We start from the raw sequence: 21,704 nt of genomic DNA, 5'->3' as shown, positions 1-21,704 counted from the left end.
TGAGTTTGTATCTTGGCTCATGGAAATTGGTGAAATCAGTAAACCCGAAGAGGGTGTCAATCTTGGACAAGCCTTGCTGGAAAATGGGATCATTCATCATGGTAAGCCGAAAGTGTGCTATCCGACATGACCAATGACACCAGAGCAGATCTGATCCACAAAATAATTCTTAAATCCCAGTTTTCCATGTTCATTTGTCTATTGTGTAGAAGACGTCTGTGAAACATGTATGTACAGAATCACTTCAGTCGCTTTGCAAAAGTTAATAAATATATCATTGTGCATATATGCCCCCAAAATTAACTGGTTATCTGGGCATTCCTGCACCAAGGATGTGCAGTGGGACAGGATTTGGCACCTGAAATGGCATTGGTTTACTGCGCCTTTCCAAGTCTGCGGATAAATGCATGTGTTAGGTCGCAGAAGGCTGTGGTCCGTAGCAGTCTGCAAAGGGATCTTCTAAATTCGGTATGTACATAACAGCAAAACCTTATGTTGCTGTGTTCGGAATTATCCAGACCGGTTTAGTGCTGCATCTGGACTGCGGGAGAAGATGGCGGACAGGCTGCCTTATGCACAGAGGTACTACTCGAAGTGAGTGGTCAATCACTGCACTCTAAATTCAGCTGTATATCACCTGTATGTAAGCATTCATATCGGCCACACCTCTTACTCTTGCATCTCCGCCATTTGTGACCACAAAGTAGAAGGTTTAGTGGGTTTTGGGATAGGCTGGGGTGCCTGTAGGGGTGGTGTTACTGGTTTTTCTCCACTTTTCTGTTTTGTGATTGAGTACGAAGGCCATGTGCCGAAGCGCCTCACATTGCTCTTTTGTGTTCTGCAAGTCCCATACATCGAACATGGAAGTTATCGAAGTGATGGTCTGCTGTTCTCTGCAGCAGCTGAGGAGTAATGCAGGTCCCACTCCACCACACACAAGCTGCAATATAACAAAACCGAAGCAAAGGGACGTAGCATAGGCAGAGGATGTGGTAAGTACCTAACTGTTTGCGTGAGCACCCAGGGAACCTGAAGAGCACCCATAGACACGTTTTGAGAAGCCTAAAATGAGAGCAACAATAGGAACCAGGTCTCCTTGCGAGAATCCACCACCAATAGCCACCCCCTGCACTTGCCCACACTATGGTCACCATGCAGTGCTACAGCAGCCCTACACATGCCGCTCTGGGTGCTGACCACTGTGCTGCCACTCTGAGCGGGTCTTCTATGGTGAGTGGACCTTGCACTGATCTTGCTTGGGGCCATGCTTTAGATGCACCATGTGGGCTTTCTGTGTGTGCAAGGTAGGTCCTAATGTGGGGAAACTAGACAGGCAGAGAGCAGAGTAACGGCAGCTGAGGATCCAGCAGAAGAGGATTGGGAACTGAGAGCGGCGTTAATTATGTCCTTACTCTGCAAGTTATTTCTCTGCTGTGCCCTTACCACCACTAACAAAACTCATCCCGCCCTTTCTGAGATGGTGCCTTCCCTGCACATGCCCTTGTAGCCCAACTTCTTTCCTTGTGCCTCCTATGTACCCCTTTGCCTCATGCACGCCATCTGCAACCAGTGCCTTCTATGCCCTCTGCCCATCTTATCTCCTGTACATCCTTCTCTTCCCTGCCACTGTGCTTTACTATGGCCTTGCCTTCCTTGCGTATTGCCTCTGCATATACTGCATGCACCGCTGGGCTTTCTTTGTGTGTGTGCGATGATCACTGCAATGCATTGCACCCTGTGTATCCTTTCCCAACAAACCCTGCACCTGTCATCACGTGCCCCCGATTGCCCATATGCTCCTGCATCTGCTTACTCATTTACCCCACCACCTCCTTGTCCTTTTGCCCCTGTGTTTACTTGCCTCTGGACTCCATGCAACTCTAGGCTGGTGTGTCCCCTGCACTTCCTTTCTTGTCTACTTCCTCTATTTGCGCTTGGGTTCCAAAGCCTTCTTTATGTTGTCATCTTTGCCTCCATGCTGGGGCACTCTATGCAGATTGTCACTTCCCTACTTTTTAACAGCAGCGACCTATTCCCTGCAGCAGAAGCTGGAGAAATTGTCCCGCCTTTTGTGTGAGCGAAGCTTGCATCACGTGATAGCTCTGCTGAAGTCATTCTGTTTGTGTGAGGAGCTAAGCCTGCTGCTGTGAGGAGCTAAGCCTGCTGCTGTCCATGTGGAGCATTTTTTTCTAGCCCTAATCAAGCTTTAGCCAATATTTCCACTCGACAAAAGATAGTGGTCAATGTTTGTTCTACAAGGTGGATATTATTGAAGGAAACTGGAGTACATCCATTTGCACTTGAAATAAGAGATTTGCCCCTTCCTATCTGGAATGTGATAGTGGGCTAGATGCTGTGGATTGTTCCTGGGTGTACTAAAACATGTAGCTGCAACAAAATGGCAGACATTGTGTCCTCCCCTATAGTCGTAACGCTTTAGCCAGGTATGCTCATCCTGCTGTGAAAAGGGAGTTTTTGTCTTGGGTTGTGTGTGCATGATTTTCTAAATGATGTGCAAGGATTTGGGATTTGAACGTGATGCCTTTTGGGACAGAATGCCAGTGGAGTTTTCAGAGAGTGGGGGAGATGTGAACATGTTTTTGCACTGGTGGCCAACACGGTTTGGGGGGAAGGTGGAGGGATGTTAGGGGACGAAGATGACTTCACAAAACTTGCCTCACTGCCGTGTCTCGCATCCGTCTCTCCTCCTCGTCCTTCTGTACAGCCACAACAGGAAGCACATCCAGGCTCTCCTAAGCCAATCGCAACACTGCGATACATCATTGTGATTGGTCTGAGTGCCGTGGTTCGGCGCTCTGCCAGGGAATGGGAGCCGGGCATGTTCTCCACCGAGGTGGATAACATGCAAAGTGTGCATGAATGTTTGGCTGGCCTAAGCGGGCCATGTAAACATTCATGCGCACTTTCAAAGTTTGCTCACCACTCCTCCCCTGCCTGTCTTCAGAGCAGCCCCGTCCCATCCTGCAAACCTGCTGCAGCAGGACAAAATAAAATGATAATAAGCTCGAGTTATTATCATGTTATTTTTCATCCATTTCATGCTTCAGAGCAGTGGGCAATGCTCCTCCGCCTTAGCGGAGGAGCCGCCACTGTGTTTTTGTTCTAAAGCGATCAGCCAGGTGGCTGCATGAAATTGAAATTTGAGTGGGGTGAGCCTTGTGTTTTGGGGGACAGGCTGAAGGTTTGGAAAGTAGTGCAAAATGTGGAAGATGGAAAATGTGCTTTTACCTTCTGCTGAAGGATCATGGTGTATAGATTGTTTGGCCTGGGTTTGGGTTTGTTTGCCTATGCCGTGAAGGAGAAACGTGGTTTAAAAAGCAGTGGCATAGCTCTCAATAGTGCTGTAACTGCAGTGGCAACAAAGCCCGGTGGTGTTAGGGTCCCACTGCACCTTTGTTGTGGATGTATTTATCTACTCAAGTGTACTGGGACCCATTGTCATTTCTTGTAGTGGCACCGTGCTACGCTACTGAAAAAGCCCAATGATATACCACCTAATGAGATGGAGGGAGGGTGAGGAGACCTTGATTTTAGCCAAACTTGGATTATTGGTTGCAGTCTGGCCCCATTAATGTGTATAAATACATATGTTGTAAGGTTCAATTTTTTGGTAGACAGCAGACATCGAATATTAAATGGTCTGGAAGCACTAGTTGAAGGGATGGATATCCGCTACTAAGGCATCCTGAGGTTAAATTGTGTCATCTTTGCACTAGGAAATGAGCTGTCTTTGTCAAGTCACACTATTAGATGTTCCACATCTGTATTAAATATCATTGTATCCCGGATGGAGCCATAGTGGATTCTGTATCTGACTTGTTGAAGGGAGATTTTGAGGAGGAGTAACGCATGATGTTTGTGCTTTAATTGTGTGAACTGGCAAGGCTTATATCGTTGCAGATAGATTTGTTTTTGTTAGTCAAGGAGGTGTCGATACTAGTTACTTTCTCAACTTTGTTTGGTTGACAGGGATGGAGGAGAGGTGGGTGCAGCTTATATTAGTGCACTACTTACTTTACCCCTTTTAAGCAATGGTTTCAGAATAGCAAGCTGAACTGACCTTGCCAATTGAATGTTTACTGGTTGATATGTTGAAGGTCTTTTTGTGACCTAGAAAACCACTAGAAATCTACTTTCCTGCTTATGTGTTTGGAATAGTACATGCCATTCTCATGTAGGCATAGGTCTTCAGTTTTATTTTCTTCATGCAGACTAGCATGCAGGTGGTGTTGATTGAATAACATCTCAATGCAGCTATTGAAGCCATGACTAGAAATAGGTTAGGGCTGGATAAGATAAGGTAATTTTAGCTTGCGATTTCAGCTGCCACCTGTGAGTCTACCCTCAACCAAGTTAATATCAAGCTAAGTGCACGCTTGTAGAGGGTCTACATATGGCCCATACCAGGGAGGGCTGTGAGTTAAACTCTGTCTTAAGTAACCACTCCCTCCTTTTCTCCTTGGACAAACTAGTTAACTCCTCCAATCCCAGCATTTTACCAACCTTCAGGCGTAGGGGCTGTAACTCGATTATTGATTTAATTTTTTTGTCTGCGTCATTCTTTCTGTTACTGACTTTAGTAGTGTGTTATACCCTACTTAATTGTATAACATGTACTCCAGCCCTGCTGCCTCTAACTGCTCAACCAGAGCATGAGATGGTCATGGAATGTTGGTGTGCCTGTGATGCGTGGAATGCCGGGGTGTCTGAGTGGATGTGTGTTGGCAGTTAGAGATGGGCTGAGCAGCTAGGCAGGCTGCTCCTGGTGGGGCTGGTACCACACTAGGCTGGCCGGAATCAAGACTAATGTGACCTGTACTGGAGACTGAATAAAGAAGAATTAATAATACCTCCTGGCTCCAGTTGTCTATCTTCATAGATCACAACATAATTTTGGCGACGAGCGGACTTGGACCCTAGAGACTCTTGGTACAGCACAGAAACAGAGGGACTACAAAGAAACTTCAAGACAAACCAAGAGATCCCACCAGCAACTACATCTACAAAGAAAGTATTTCCAGGCAAGTCAGCCCCAAGTGTGTCCTCCCCAACGGACAGCCCCACAGAGCAGTGTCATCACCAAAGGACACTACAGCCTGGGAATACTACAGCTAACCTAAAGGATTACAGTGAGTTGGAGGAGTAGTTCAACTGCAACCGCTTTTGGAGTTCCAGCCACAAAAGGATTACAGTGAGTTGGAGGAGTAGTTCAACTACAACCGCATTTGGTGTTCCAGCCACAAAAGGTTTACAGTGACTAGGAGAAGTGGTTACATTTCAGCCATGGGATGCTCCAGCCACAACGATTTAAAGTGCCTCCAAGACCACAGTGACTTTATTTGAAAAGGTACTATGTCACAACGATCTCCGTGCAGTTGTAGCACAGATGGACAATGTTTGATGCCTGACAGGAATTTCAATCTAGGTGAGTGACCAGTATTTCAACCAAAGTCAGTACATATGCAGCTGCATGTTTGAAGAAACTAGGGACATGCCTCTACTTCGTTAACCTCTGGATGTCTACTCTAGAGGCGAGGTGGCTGCTCCATGTCTTTGGGCACTCTTGGGTGTCTACTCGATGGTTCCTGTTTACTTTGGTGCAAGCACAAGATTTAGCAGCGTATTGCAGTTGGTGCACAGTTTGACAAACCACGGTGTTCACACACGACCCTGCTGTTTACACGACGCTGCACTGGTAGTGGAGTTGGCGTACCATATCTTTCTACAGATATTTTTTTATTGGCCCTTTTCTACTTGTTATGCGGCAAGATACAGAGGGAATTGCCAAATTGCACACTTTTCAGCGCTTTTGAGGTGAGCCTTTCTTATGTTATGTTCTGGTTCTGGCAGCGCTTTACGGTTGGTTTAACTGCTGACTTGAAATTCAAAAACTGGGCGCGAGTCTCAAACAGCGCGCGCAAACTTACCTGATGTTTCCTCGTGGGATCCTGCATGACGCGCTCATCTTCGAGGGATCCTCTATGACGGTTAAGCTTCACACAGGGCGCTTTTGGAGCATCTACGCGCCGGGAGCCACCCGGCGCAATGTAAAAAACGTGCCGCCATCTTAGGGTTGGTTGTGGCACATTCTATTTTTGTGTGATCTTCTTTCCTTGTGCCAACCACGTTGCTGTGTGTGTGTGTGTGTGTGTGTGTGTGTGTCTCAATAAAGTTAATCGCCTTTGAGTCCATGGTCAACGCTGTGCTTGCGATACCACAGCATGATGAGGTATTTTCGTCTTTGGAATCTTCCTGGTAACCCTCCGTTTCAAGTATGTCGGAGGTAATATGCATTTGGTATCTTTCCTGCTTTCTACAACATACATTTTGGTGGAGCCTGTCAACCATGTGCACATTTGTTTACACAGACGACGTGTGCTGCAAGGACCCTGAGTAATGTTTTTGCAGCACAAGCTTGTGAGCATCTTAGTGAAGTTCTGTTTTTAATTATTGTATTTATTTTATAATGCAGTGTCCTGTGTTATTTAATTCTAACTGGTCACATTGTTTGGCATTGCTCTGGGGCTCTCTTCTCCATCTTACGAGATTGTATGTTTTGTATAATGTAATGTGGGCGATTATTGAAATTTACCTGTGTGCTCAGATTGGCTCAACGTTCGTTGTTTTTGGCGTTTCTCTCTCTAATGCCCATTGTTGGCTCATTGTCTGTAGAAATTTTGTGTGAGTTTTAGCTCACAGGAGTTCAAAAGACAAGTCTAGCAATTGGGTTTGTGTTGTTGTGTTTCCTCTTCCTTGTACAGGGAAAGTATTCTCCTACCACAACTTGAGTAAGACATCGTTCACCGGCAGGGGCACAGTTCAGTAGTGTCTAACAGATACTGGAATTTTATGTGTTCTTATTATTCTACAGTTTTTTGTTGTCGTGATGCCACAAGTTTACGCTTTTCTTAGGATGGGTCTTCCATTAGTTCTGGTGGTGGTCATCACAGTTGGTCCCGTACCCACAGTATAGGTGTGGGTGACAGCCGTTTTCTCATTTGTTTTGTTACTCCTACATGGGGTGTGTAACCTCCACAAGGGGGTTGGGAGCTCTTTTCTCATTTACGTTTTGTTACTCCTTCATGGGGGTATTTACTCTCCACAAGGAGGATGGGACATGGGTTAGTTCCCATAAGTATGTACCTAGGTTAACCCTTACGCTGGGGTGGATGTGGGTTTTTAATCCCTGTTACAGTTGCGCGCAGTACAATAGTACATCCCTTCACGGGCGTTTCTATGGGTGACGACCCATTTGTGTTTTTGTTTCCCTTATTCTTGGGATTGAGGTTGTAGGATATTCTATCTTTTTCGCTACTCTACGTTATGCTTTTTGGCATTTGTGTTGTGGGATCTTTTACCCTTTGCATTATAGAACATTACTGAACAGTGTATGATACAAAATGCTACGAAATGTATTTCTTGTAATGTTACGCTTTTGCTTACGCTTCAAAATGTTTTATAATCTCTTTTTAGGGGGGATGGGGGATATTGCTGTTCAAATGTATGTATCTTATCCATCCTTTCTTGCTTTAATGGTTCTTTCTCCTGCGATGTTTTGTCTTTATTGCTGCATCCGAGAGACTTGTACCATTATTCATTTTTCATGTTTATAGTTCTTGCTTGATGTTATATCACTTTCATGTTTCGTTTTCTTTGAAGAAAAAGGGATAATGTTATACCCTACTTAATTGTATAACATGTACTCCAGCCCTGCTGCCTCTAACTGCTCAGCCAGAGCGTGAGATGGTCATGGAATGTTGGTGTGCCTGTGATGCGTGGAATGCCTGGGTGTCTGAGTGGATGAGTGTTGGCAGTTACAGATGGGCTGAGCAGCTAGGCATGCTGCTCCTGGTGGGGCTGGTACCACACTAGGCTGGCTGGAATCAAGACTAATGTGACCTGTACTGGAGACTGAATAAAGAAGACTTAATAATACCTCCTGGCTCCAGTTGTCTATCTTCATAGATCACAACACAGTGCACTGCCCATCCAGTGTTTACAACTCTCTTGCTCAAGTGATTGGTGGTATAAGTGGAAGTTATAGAATAACCCAAGAGCTGCCTGGTCTTCTCTCGCCACAAATCACGTTAGGCGGCTCAGATGGAACCCATGCAGTTCAGAAATTCTCTGTTTTTAGGGTGTAGGCAGGAGTTTCTTATGGGCTTGGACCTAGGTTCTTCCAGTAAGTCTATTTTATTAGCTTATGCTGATAATCTCACAGAAGGTGGGGGCCTTTACTCGAGGTGCCGATGGTGGACACTGGGTCACATGAATCTAAGTGGTATAACCCTCATTGCTTGAGGACCCTTCAGAATTTGAAGGAAACGCTAAAGCAGGTGCTTCGAAATATAGGGAGCAAATGACGGCTTTTCACAGGGCGTACAAGCTGGCACTTACTAACCGCAAAGCCATTTTAAGGGAGAGAGCCTGGGACAATTCAGCCCAAGCTTGCATCTCCAAGGATAGATCCTTGTTCTGGTGTGTTCTAGACCAGTCCAGTTTTGCTCCAGTGAATGGCTTGCTTCTGTCACCACATCACCGACCAGCAGTGGATAGTGCATTTCGAAAGGATTTATAATGGCGAGGCAAGAGGAGGTAATGAGGATTTGAGTGCGCTTTTGTGGGGAAGCTCAAACCTTGTCTTTACTTTAGAGAAAGTTAACCAGGGAATCTTGACATTATCACCTCAAAAGGCCGCTGGGCCTGATGGGATACCTCCTGATTTATTTTTGGAAGACGTTGAACTGTGAGACCATGTTTTGACGATGGTCCTAAATCCATCAGTGAGTGAGGGCCGCCCTTCATCTTAGTCCTCCACCATCATTGTTTTAGTGTTTAAGGAGGGGGATAAAGATAATCCCCTATGTTAGCGGCTGATATCTTTGATCGATGCAATAGCAAACGTTTTGGGCAGAATATTATTAGGCAGGCTGATGTTATGGGTGTACGAGAACAACATCATTTCTGAGGTGGTTCAATATGGCTTCAGGTCATGACGATCCACTTCGGATCAATGTCTGAACTTATATTTAATCAAAAAACAAGTATATAGTTGCCCGTCCTGAATCAATTCACTTGGCCTTTATGGACTTAATGTCCTCTTTTGATAGGGTCAATTGAGAGAAGCTGTGGTGTTTGCTTCTCGCTATGGGGGTGGACCCTGACAGTGTATCCCTTTTAAGAGACTTGCATGCTCACACTTCAGCATCTGTGCGGTATTCACTATGTATGGCTTGCTCCCAACATTTTAGAACAACGAGGGGGGTTTGCCAGGGGTGCATTCTTGCCCACTTCCTATTTACTCTGTTAACGAGCTGGATCACTCACTTTTCGGGGGGGCAGTCTGCCCATAGGTGGGATCAAGGTCATTGACAGTACTCCTGTACGCCGACGATGCGGTCCTTATGGCTAGGACCACCGGAGGTCTGCAGTTGTCACTGGACAAGTTCAAAGCTTTTATGGATAGTCTGGACCTTGCAGTTAATTTAACCAAGTCTTACATTATAGTGGCAGTGCCGTGTTAAACCCTGTGGAGGCCCCTAGGCAGTCGAAAATATGCCCCGCCCACACACAAACTATCTACTAATACCCAAAGCAAATGCTTTTTTTTTAAACTGACAGCTGCCAGAAGATGAGCCTTTAAGAGACAAACTGTTATGTGAATCTGATGTCTCTGGTTTATGTACTTTAAGTTGTTAATGGGTACATTACATGAATGCAGTATTTTCTCTATAGTGTCTTTAATGTCAAGTTTTCGTTTCTTTGAGTTGCTTGATTGTAATTTTCTTTAATGACCAAATCAATATTATTTTGATCCGTTGTTGCGGGCCCCTAAATTGAGTGGGGCCCATAGGCCAGTGCCTACTGTGCCTATTCAGTAATCCGGAACTGGATGGTGGAAGGTCTATGGACTACCAGAACAAAAACATTTAGGGTGAATAACCACGTCCTGTCTAAAGTCCCTGTTCGCTCTTATTTGGGGTGTTATTTGATACCAACAGAAATTGGAGGTCTCTGATTGAAAATGGAGTTTGTTAAAGCCAATTCTGCAGTTTTTAGTTGTGCTCAGAGACTGGGTTCCAGACCGCCCACTATCCTGAGTAAGATTCATCAGGCCAGGCGTGTCTCTGAGATTTTATATGGTAGCATGGTGCTGGGTTACACGAATGCTGAGGCGATCCAGATTTTGTTTAACGGGTTTTTAGGGCATGTGCTGTGTGTTCCCCAAAGCACCCCGGCAAATTGTGTACACGAAAAGCTGGGAGCAGGGTGTATAAGGGGACATGATTGCTCTTAGGCTGCTTTTAATTTGGATTAAGATTTGGCCAACAGAGGAAGCAGGTTGATTCTTAAGGACTGCTTGTCTCTTGACCATGCCATAAAAATACCCTGTATTTCTTATGTTAAAGATAATTGTATTAGTTTAGGCTCATAGGAGTTATTTCAGGCCCCAGAGTTGAACAAGAGATCAACAGAATTGAAGTGGGTGAGAGATCTTTTCTTAGAACGTAAGGTGTTGTACAGAGAACATACTGAGCGGATGAAGCCCACGGTACAGACTTACTTGTTATTAAAATCTGTGCAGACCATGAAACCTTATTTATTGATTGTAAAGAGTGATAGGGATAGGTTTTTATTGATCAGATTCAGGTTTAACATGTTGCTGCACCTTCTGGCTTCTCCAAGGGGCTGGAGCTCGTCTAGCATGCTGGGCCCCTGTGGCTGCAACGATAAGTCTCTGCAAAATACCCTGCATTTCATGATGTTTTGAAGTTATTCTAGGTTACACAGGAGTTTGTTTATTGTACCTTTGTTAAAATCCTTGAATATCACGCATGTGCTCCCTGCTCTTATGTTCCTCCCGCTTTTACCTAATGAACATTTTATTTTAGTTTCCTGATTTTTAAGAGCTGCAATTAGATTAAAGTATACTAGAATTGGTTAATTTGTGTAGTTGCTAACAGCTGATTTTAAGATGTGTTGGTGCTGTTATTTTTACTTGGACTTTTATGATGATTTTTATGTGTCACCTAGTGCGTAGGTGGTTTTACGGCTTTTTCTGCATGTCTTTTGATGATGTGCTCCTTTATGGTTATGATTATAACCGAATAAAGATTACTGATGATGAGTAGTATTTCAGATATCTAATGTGTTGAGGTGGGTTGGTCAGATATGGTGGGGTGGTTTGATGGGAATCCTGATGCGTAGATATTGTATGGGAAGGATTTCAGTTAGTGCATTATGCGAGGTAGTGTCAATAATATGTGAGTGGGTAGTTCTGATGGTTGTGTTTGTGTGGATTGTACTGAATGGGCATGGGCATTGTTAGGGGTGTAGAAAGCACATTTGATTGTTCTGGGGAAGACCGGAATACTTGAACCTTGTTAAGTCCGGTTCATGTTTCCGTCAGGGAGCACATACTTACCATAGTTGACTCACACTCAGATTTTGTCAGGGAGGCATAGTCTAGTTTAGTAAATTCAGGTTGGATGACACCCGAGTGGAAGACGAGTCGATGGTCGAGATGTGGGAGTCGTTTCACATACCTTGGGATGCCAATGGGAGGTGTCTTATGGCACCCAGGCCTCTGTGTGACTGCAACCCTGTGGGGCAAGCCGGATCTTGCCAGTATCTTCTTGATGTTTGCTGGGCTCTGCTCAAGGCCAAGTGTAGAGGGAAATGGGGGCAGCTGGTGCAGGCAACCCTGAGTGAAACACCAAGCGATTCCGCAGTGCGTGACGTACTTTGGGAAGCCATTTTGGAGACACAGATGCTGACAGGCTTAAGGTGGTCGTGTGTATTTGCGCTGCAGTTGTATGTTGGGGTGAGCTGATCCTTGATCAGAGCTCTTTGAAAGTGAGGGATGCACCTCACAAGTTCGTGGGTACTGCAGGCCAATCTACGAGTCGGGGGGCACTAAAACCATAATGCGTTGCTGCCATAAATCCCTGGTTGTCTTATTTTGAGATTTCCCAGGTTTAGGGTGAATTCACACATTTGCTGTGTTTGAAGCTAGACTTTTGGGGTGTTTTGACCTGCAGGAAACACCAGATACAATTTATCCATGTTATCACTGAAAATGATCATTCATGATTCTAAATGCTGAAATTAGTCTAAGTAACGGCACATTCATTTCCACGTTACATCAGTTTAATGATGTGCTTCTAATTTCATATATTTTCCAAACACAATTTTATGAAGATAATTTGAGATATTACGTCAATTGCTTAATCAATCACCTTTTGTTTCGGTTTTCAGCTACCAGATCGAATCTTTTAGACTTTAGAAACTGGGTTGGGCTGGCCATTCTACCACTCTCGTTGTTAGCCAATGGGATGAATGCTAGAGGGCTGGCTGCTTTGAGACCTGACCAATCACCATGACCCAACCACGGAAGCACCCTTGTGACAATGCGAAGCTAGTTGTAATATTTTTGGCAGAGCGGATTTTGGTCTCCAGTCCAGCCTCATGTAAAGTGAAGGCCAGATCAACAGCTGGCAGTCTCTTGAGAAGTTAAAGGAGAGACCAGAAACGATTGCAGTTAAAATCGACGGAAAAACACAGCTTCTTGGTGATAGTTTTGCAACTCCAGTCCAAATATATTCTGAAATGAGAATTATTCCACAAAACAATTTAGTTTCTAGTTTCTCCAGAGTTTTAATTAGCTTAACCACAAAGTAATATGCTGGACTGGTGTTTGCTGCGGTCAGCTCCGGAAAGGCATTTGACCTCACTTGGTGTTCATTCCAGCCAACAACTTTAGAAAGACAGATTGCTGTGAACAATTTCAGAAATGACGAAAGTGTCTGATGTTGTCCTTGGAACTAACTAGCATCTTTCCTGTTCAGCCCCCAGTGGCCGCTGGGTTTCAGCCCACTGCAATTACTTTTAAACTGAAGCGTCGACTCTTTAAATGTAATTATTGTGAAGAGTCGAGTCTGCTTGCCACTTGTTGGAGACCAGTGCTGCTGGCCAGGCCAAAAGCAGCCTTGAGTATGCGCAGTGAATGCTGGTAGCTTTAATTCATAGTTCTGCTTGAGGGGAGATTCATAGAAGGGGAGACATTGTTTACTACGAATGCGCTACAACGCATTCCATTAAAAAGTGGTTGTTTCAACGCGTACCATTACATCGCAAGTCGTTTTAATGACTTCCTGTAGGGGGGCCCTGGTGTTGGATTTACAATCCAACACCTTCCCTACTGTTGCACAAACTGGAGTAGGAATAGTAAATAATACTATTCCTAAGACAGCGCGCCCCCTACAGCAAGTCGTTGTAACGACTTGCGATGTAGTGGTTTGCGTTGAAACAACGCGGTTGTTGTAACAACTGTGTTGTAATGGAATGCGTGAAAAGAGTAAAGAGACCTATTCCATACAAGTCATTTCAGGGGTGAAACGAGAAGCAAGACTGTTTGGGGCCAAAAAAGTAAGTCCCGGCGTCCAAGCTTGTTTATCAGTGGCCAATGCAGCTTTCACCACCCATTGCTCCTGCCTGCACTGCTAAACGCCAGTATCAACACAACTTATAATTATCACACACCTACAAGTGTAACAGTTTGGACTATTCCATTTGACTCAAAGCTGTGAGAATGGCATGGACGTTTTAATATGTTTTGAAATGACATACATATGCTCACCTCTAAAGCAGACGGCGCCACCACTTGGCAGACTTTCAAAAGTGATGGTGTTGAGAATTAAGTGATGGTGCTCAGCATCGACAAACTAGTTCAAATTAAGCATTGGCAGTCAAGGCAAGGACCTGAAATGTTATTGCTTGTTCTCTGGCTTCACAAAGGGTTCCCAGTAGGGGCTGAGTTAGTGGAGGTGAAAGAGTTGCACTACATTGGGGTGGGTCACACAGGAAACTGGGGACTGTCCCTCTCTTTTCAGATTCAAACCATGACGTTTCAGAGGGATTACTTCATCTCGGGGCTCTCAATTCTTCATAATGGCTACAACCCCTCCAGCTGGAGCAAGAGGTTTTGGTCGGTCGTATCACATGAGTGGGGCTAGTTCTGAAAACCTGGCCCTGCTGTTTTGAGTTCTGAAAGCCATATTTGATCCCCGATTACTGAAAAAGTGTACCAACGCAAATGTTCCTCTGGGCCTCCTGCAGATCCTCCGGCTGATCTTTGTACTAAAATGGAGGCTACCGATACTTGTGCGGCCCCTTCTATCATAAACATTGCCAGGCATACATTATTGCACCTGTGCAATGTTACCATTTAATTAATTGTATGTGGGCAGGGGGCTATGCAATGCACTGCAATGACCTAGCGGGAGCCCTGCCATTGTTGATCCATATATGGAGGCTACAGGGCTGATACGTTCCGCACGGTGATCTGGTGCTTCACCACAGATGGAGGACGATCACTGAAGAGGCCTAGCCCACGTATGAGCTGTCCTGGAGCTGCCGCTAACCTCATACAGCAGCTGAGTTGGGTCCTGAGGAGAGAGAACGGGTCCTGGTTGGTCTTATCTCCGCAATATTGCCTAATGCGGGTGCATGACAAGATAGCCCGCCCGCTTCACACTCTGGGAGAGTCTGCTGTAAATGGGGAGTGGTGGAGCAGGATTGACCTGCGGCGGACCACCGGAGCCCGAAGTGGAGTATGTTCTGGCCTTTTTTGATAGGGCCCCAAGGATTTTGCAGCAGTCCTCCTGGACGTTTTGTCTGGGCGTTGCCCAAGAATCAGCCCGCAAGAGAAGGGGTTCTCACTTGGGCCGGAGATCAAGCGGATTCCATCAAGCCTAGCGGCACTCCCTTTGGGGTAGGCTGCTTAGCGTCTCTAAATGACGGCGAGGACACATTGCACCCAGCTGTTGGTACTCCTCCCTCCCCCTGCATTCCCTGGGCAGGCAGTCTGGAGTGCAACTTCACCCACCTTCCCCTGAGATGTATAACTGTCAGTTGAGACATTTTCAGTGGAAGTCTTGACCAAGCGGCCCCAGTGATGCTGCCCCTGAAGAATGAGGAACATCACAACACGTGCTCTGGTACCCTGTAGTGCATGATGCACTCTGCACCATCTCACACACTGCAATATAACTGGCCAGTACACACAAATCTACAGAACTAGGGGTAGGTTGTGGTGAGGCCTAGGTGAGGCAAAGAGGCTGCTTGGATAACAGGAAATGTTGTGGGCCGCTGATTCATAGTTGACAACCCAAGTGCTGGAAGACGTACTTTACCTCCTACAGTGTGCAGATATCGGGAAAGACAAGGGTTCCCATATGTAGGACCATTAAAAAAAATGGATAAATACATCACCCCTCGCAAAGGACACCGAGACTGCCCACCAAGACCTATTCAAGTCAAAGTCTTCTGGATTCCACAGAGGTTGAAAGTATCGTACAGGCAGTCGAGGCAAAGTTTGGAAAGGTGCGTGCAGATGCAACTCTCCTCCTTCACGACCTTCAGAAGGGGGTGGGAAGAGTCGCCAAAGTAGAGGATAAGATCTCAATCCTGGAAGATGAGATGGCTGAACTTAAAACAAAGGTGACCAAGCTTCTTTCCTCTACTTAAACCCTTTAAGGCAGAGCAAAAGAAGCTGAAAAACGATCACGATGTAATAACCTTCACTTTGCGGTGTTTCCACAAGAGGCCAAAACCACTGAGTCAGAAAAATTGCCAGAGACATGGATCACATGCTGGATACCTGAAGGAACACTACCGCAATGGTTTTTAATTGAATATTCCCACTAATCCTTTGCCCAGAGGACCCCCTCCCACTCTCCAGCAGTACCTCCACAACCCATAATTGTCCAGATTCAAAATTATCACAGTCAGGACACTATCCTGCGAGAAGGCTCTAAACCTTTGAATATCACAAATAAGTATTTTCTCCAACTGACATCTCTAGCTACGTTTGCAGGACTTATGTCTTTTCTATAATGTTTCACACTATTTCCTATTGAGGGTCATCTTAAAATGCATAACGTTCCTTTGGATTTATCCCTCTGGATCTTATCTCATCTGTTTAATGATATTTATCCTGATACTGATCGCTTAGTTACAACTCTCGTGAACGTCTCACCATCTGAAGCTGCAACATTTACAGTTACTTTATGGTTAAGGTCATTCTGGATCTAGACCATATTATTCACTTTCAGGAAAATGAAGTCCACAACTTTACTGCTCCTTTAATGTTCTTGTCATTCTTAAAACATGTTAAATTTTACCTTTATTGCAGGAAGGTTCTTAATAACTGCTCTTTCTATTTCAATGTGTCATGGAAATAATTATATTAAAAGCTGCTTTTAACTCATTTATTCCCCTACCCCAAAGTAGTGTTCCCTTCCCGTATAGGATTCCTAAAGCTATGCCTCCACAAGCTATTTCCCGTGGTGTGCCTTCTACAAGGTGATCCATGCATGCTGTCTGCACGGCTGTGTCCTCACTGTCACATCCCAACAGTGCACTGTCTGGTCTACATGCCCAGACTGTGCTCGTTTCAGAGCTTATATGATATCCCCAATATTGCAACATATCTTATCTAAATGGTTATAAACATGGAATGTTCTTGTGCTTCTGTTGAGATCATTAGTCACTTTTTGCCTAGTCTTTCATTTATCTAATTTAGTTGATATGTAGATTTTGTCATTTCATCTTTGTTCTCAGAAGATATTTTAAGGTACTACTGATTGTCCTGCAATATTAGAACAATCCTGGGAGAAATGCATAGGGGTTGTTTATGGTCCAGTCCTTAATAATGGCATAGATGTATTTATTTCTTTTTTGCTGAGTGAAGGCCTTGTGTTACTGCGCTTGAGCATCTTTGAGGGGAAAAAGTAATGAGGGAGCACTGACATTATCAGCAGCGTTACGTAGCATAGATGAGACTAGTGTCCACCTAAATGGTGCTGGTGGAAAGGCGGTGGGGGCTGTATAACAGAGGACGAGGCATCAGGAGCTGTCATGGTGTAATTTTCAATTAGAGTAATGTGGCAAGCTCAGAGGAAATAGTGCAGTCTTGAGAAAATGGTAGAATAAGTTGCTTGAAATAATTTTACTATGGGTCTCTGGTTTGGAGAGCATGGTGGTGTGTTGGTGCATAAGAGGATGAGGGATTTGTCCTTCTAGGTGGATGGACATTGTCTAGGACTTTCACAGAATTTCGAGTACCATCAGCAATGATAATTGAGGAAACTAGAAAAGTCGGGTGGTGACAGGGGGAAGTAGCGGAGAGTAGCTTTGTTCAGTATGTCAGAGAAGATGGAGATGTCACGGTTGAGGATTTCTGTGTTTAAATAAAGGAGATATGTCGGCAGTGGTTGTGGTAGACCAGTAGACAACACCAGAGATGTTCCTTTTGCTTTCTGGTCCGCTTGGGTTTCCTCATAATAATTAGAGGACTATGTGGGACATTGGGGGTGCGGGGGCTTGGCAAAAAAAAAGAAAGACATCTTCATGTTGTAATCAGTTTGTGAATGTGTGCAAAAGGAAAGTGTCAGTGTTATCAACAGGTGGAGGGTTTCAAGGAGGGAAACTGTAGGTGAGGGCATGTGTAGTAGGGAGTGTTTTGAAGGTTAAAGAGGTCTAAATATTGAAGAGATAATCATTATAGGATGTAGCCCTTAATGCTGGTAATATCAAGTTTCAGGACCATGAGAAGTTGTAATAGTGGTCCCTGGAAGATGAGTGGCTGTTGGACCTAAATGAGGGCATTGGGTATTGCTTAGAACAGTTTCTGACTGTGTGGGATCTGTGCTTGATTGCTTTTCTTAAATAATTTGTTGTCATAAGGATATGTAACACTGTATTATGTTAGTTTAGAGAAACACTGAATACAGTGTCACCATTCAACAAAACAGTCTTGGTTTAAGCCTAAATATTAACTTAATTTTTAAACTCGCTGGCTCCATCTTTAAGAGCCCTGCTTAGGGAATATGTAGCCAGGGCTTTTTCTGATCATTAGATTTTATAACAGAAAGTTAAGTGTCTTTGAAATCCTTTAATTGTACTGTAGATCTAATTCTTGGATTATGAAAAACAGGGCACTTTAGGCTATTTCTTAAAACCCTGATCCCCTCCAGGTAAGCTTAACAACATTTTCTTTCCTTTCGAATTTAACATACTGTTTGTTAGGCATCTATTCTTGATTCTTTGCACAGGGAACCTTCTTCTAAAATCTCTGAGACTGAACTGTAATCCCCCAGGCTCCCCTCTTTGTAGTCTTTATCATGCGGGAACTCAGAACTTGTTCCACTTATTGCATTTGGGTCCAACAGTGCTTTTTTTTTACACCGTTACTTTTTGATTTTAAAATTGATACACATCATGAATTGATTCAATTGTTAAAGTATCCTCTGAATGAACAAGTCTTTTACAAGATATTAAAACATTTTAAGAGATTTTAATCAATGTTTTGAAAGATAATATTGGTAATATTTATTTGTGTTCCGTTTAAATATTTTGAGTACCTTTCTAAAGTTTTGAAAGGTAATATTGTCTATTTTGATTCATGCGGAGTCTTGCCAATGTATTTTAATGTCATTGCTCTAGTTTGGATTGGAATGTATTGATGGGCTAGACTGTTGATGTCACTTTAGGTCAAAAATCAATCTTTTGAAAAAAATCTTGGCCTTCCTAAACATAATTTATTTTTGTATTTTATAAACTAGCCTTTCATTTAACCAAATTGTACATCAGACTTTTAGAATATGATGCTTAACAAGTAAACTATATATATGCTAGTGCAATCCAAAGCTTAGACAAAATGCTGCATGTGTTATTGTTACAGGTATTTAAACTAACAAAAAAGGACACAATGTAAATCATTTAAAGGATCTGAAATACAGCAAATTAAATTGACTGCAAGTTTAGTTGTTATTTGTTACTTATGTGCAAGGAAATAAAACGCATTGCCTTTTTGTTTTGCCATGTTAACAGTAGTCCTTATTTTTTTCTCTTCCAGTTTCAGACAAGCATCAGTTTAAGAATGAGCAGGTTTTGTACAGGTTTCGATATGATGATGGAACATATAAACCAAGGAGTGAGCTGGAAGATATCATGTCTAAGGTAAAATAGTGACAAAATGTTAGATAATTGTATCCCCATTCATTTAAACCGCCTTTACATTTTGAACAGTTTTAGTAATGAGCAAATCAAATGTTGGAAGACACAAAGCATTCGAATTTTGAATGCTCCACTGAAAACAATGAGTGACACAGTCCAAATAAGACGGGTATAGGTCTTTTGTACCAACATTCCACTGTCTGTCTTGTCATTATCCATTTTTAATCTAACCCATTGTGCTCTTAGTGAGTGGAAGGTTCTAATAGCATTGTAGCCCTTTTCCCTCTGGCTATGCCAGTCATTAAAGACCTACTCTCTCTTGTCGTAAGGACCTGTAGCTCGGGCCTATTACTCTACCAGTGGGCTTTTAACAACAGTTCTATCCCTCGATATTTGGCCATAATTTTGTAGTATTGCCTTATTTATGTTCTTTGCCCCATTTAAAATAAGAATTGTAGAGCTCCTCCTGGTTAAAGAGTATGGTATTCTGAAAAAGACCACAGTCGATGGTGTTTGTTAGTGCTAATACAAAAACTAAAGGCTACTGATTTCCTTGTTTTACAAAGGAAAAGTTACCAATTAGCTTCTAAGACTGTACCCTAAGGACGAATCTGTGGTCTGATCCTGGTGAACACATGGATTGAGGTTTAGTACGGTAACTTCCTATACAGTCTATAATCAGTATTAAAAAGTGAACTGGATACTCAGTACAAGAGAATAGGAAAACCTTAAACAAATGGAGGCCCTAAAATACTTAATATGCTATACACAAATAGGGATTATCTAAGTCACTTTGTTGAGCTGGTTGGACATGCAACCATATTTTTTATCAAATTATTACATGTTCAAATAGGTCCTCTAAAAGCTATTCTGAAATAAGTTGTGTACTAGTTGTAATATGAAGCATCCTATTGATATGTCCCTTAAGCTGACAGGAGTCAAAGTAATACACTTATGCATTTTTGATAAAATGCAAGTATAAAAACATTGCTAGGTCTCTTTTATATCTAAGTTAAAATTACAATTTCATATTTACATTGATATTTGGATATCCATGTATTTAATTTGTCCTGGCTTGCTTTTCTGGAGGTTTGATCTGATCCGCAGATATGTGATCCTCCCCAAAGCCTAATAGTAACTTATGCTTCCTTCCCCCCACACACAAAACTTGACAGATGGCATTTTGAGTTTAAAGGAAGTTTTTATTTTTATTTTATTGTGACACAGGTCAATATTGGAAATGTGAGAGTTAATTGCTTTCACCCACTATTTTAGGGGCAATGACAAATTGTCTGTTTCAAAAATGCACTATATTTTTTAAACCCCACAGGTACCTTAATCGTAGCCATACATATGACGGCAATTTTAAAATGATGATGCCATTCAGGATATGTCCGCAGTGAATGTGTATTTAGTAAGATGAATATCTTGATTCATTTAACATAAATTTATTATTAATGAATACATTTGTAACTTAGAGACCTGGTACATAGCACCTAAAAGTGAGTGATATTGTTTAGCAAGGCCTTTCTCAGGGCTAGCGATCCCACTTACTTCATTCCCCTTAAAGAATAAATTACGTTTTTAGAATGTATTTATCCAAGTATAATGACCTGCCATGCCACTTTCCATGTACACACATTCGGGGCAGCGATAGGCACTGCTAAGTGGCGTCCTTCACTTGAAGACAGTGTGACTACACGGAGACGCTCCCACTTGCACTCCAGTTTCAGTGAGACACATGGTGAAACTTGGAAATCCGAACGTTCCCCAATCACAGCACAAATCAGTTGTGAATACTACAAACCTTCAAAATTTGCATATCCAATTTAAAAAAAGATGAGTTGATATTCATCCCCAATTAAAATAAGTTTGAATGCTTTTTGTCTCTTGCTGATAATGATGCCTTTAGGTCCAGAATTCCAAACTAGACTGATTTGAATACTTGGGTAAATATGTACCAAAAATCAACTCATTAGATTTTGTAGATCAATAAACTGTAATCTAATTGGGTAAATATTTTCCATAAATCATTTTATTAGATTTTTTATATCAATAGACTGTAATTCTTCTATTAATAGACTGCAGATTTGTCTCGAAAGATGTTATTATTAATGCTACAAGGTCACACCAGTGTGATATTTTATGAGCATCTCACTTCAGTCTCTTAATAGCAGCTTTGCAGATGAATATTTGTGTTTGTTGCTACTTAATATTAGGTGATTATGGTCATAAATGCTTCCTTTTAAGAAAACTGACCCCTGCTACAATAATTGAAGGATTTTTTTATATAAAAAAGACACTGTCCACCATATTTCCTTTTGTAAACCTGCACATTTGCTATTTTAATTAGTTGACCTTGAGTTCATAACTTTTCAGTAGTCATTTGAAAGCATCTATAAAATTAGATCGGCAATAACTAAACGCATAGTCACTAATTAGAAATGTATTTTAGTCCCTGCTCAAAGCTACTCTAGGCGGAGTTCAAATTATACTAAAATTTGGAATTGAACAGGAACATGTAGGATATTTTTCTTCAGTCTTTGTTTTCATCATTAAATGTAGCTCCTGCCCAAATTTTAACTTGCAGAAAAAAAACAGATGATGGACAGAGTGCTGAACAAATCAAACATTCACCCTAACTCACAGATGTGTGATGAATA

At 42.8% G+C, this 21,704-nt stretch overlaps 1 protein-coding gene across 1 annotated transcript in view; it reads left to right on the top strand.

Annotated features, from left to right (window-relative positions):
• PREX1 (phosphatidylinositol-3,4,5-trisphosphate dependent Rac exchange factor 1) overlaps nucleotides 1–21,704 on the top strand; it is an 824,667-nt gene that overhangs the window by 519,047 nt on the left and 283,916 nt on the right. Inside the window, exons 12-13 of the mRNA XM_085619426.1 lie at nucleotides 1–101; nucleotides 18,941–19,044. Coding sequence (XP_085475552.1) covers nucleotides 1–101; nucleotides 18,941–19,044 — 205 coding nt within the window. The remainder of the gene's footprint in view (nucleotides 102–18,940; nucleotides 19,045–21,704) is intronic.

Source organism: Triturus cristatus, chromosome 7, assembly GCF_964204655.1.
Source record: "Triturus cristatus chromosome 7, aTriCri1.1, whole genome shotgun sequence".
NCBI classification, from domain to species: domain Eukaryota; kingdom Metazoa; phylum Chordata; class Amphibia; order Caudata; family Salamandridae; genus Triturus; species Triturus cristatus.
This window is presented reverse-complemented; position numbering and strand designations above follow the sequence as displayed.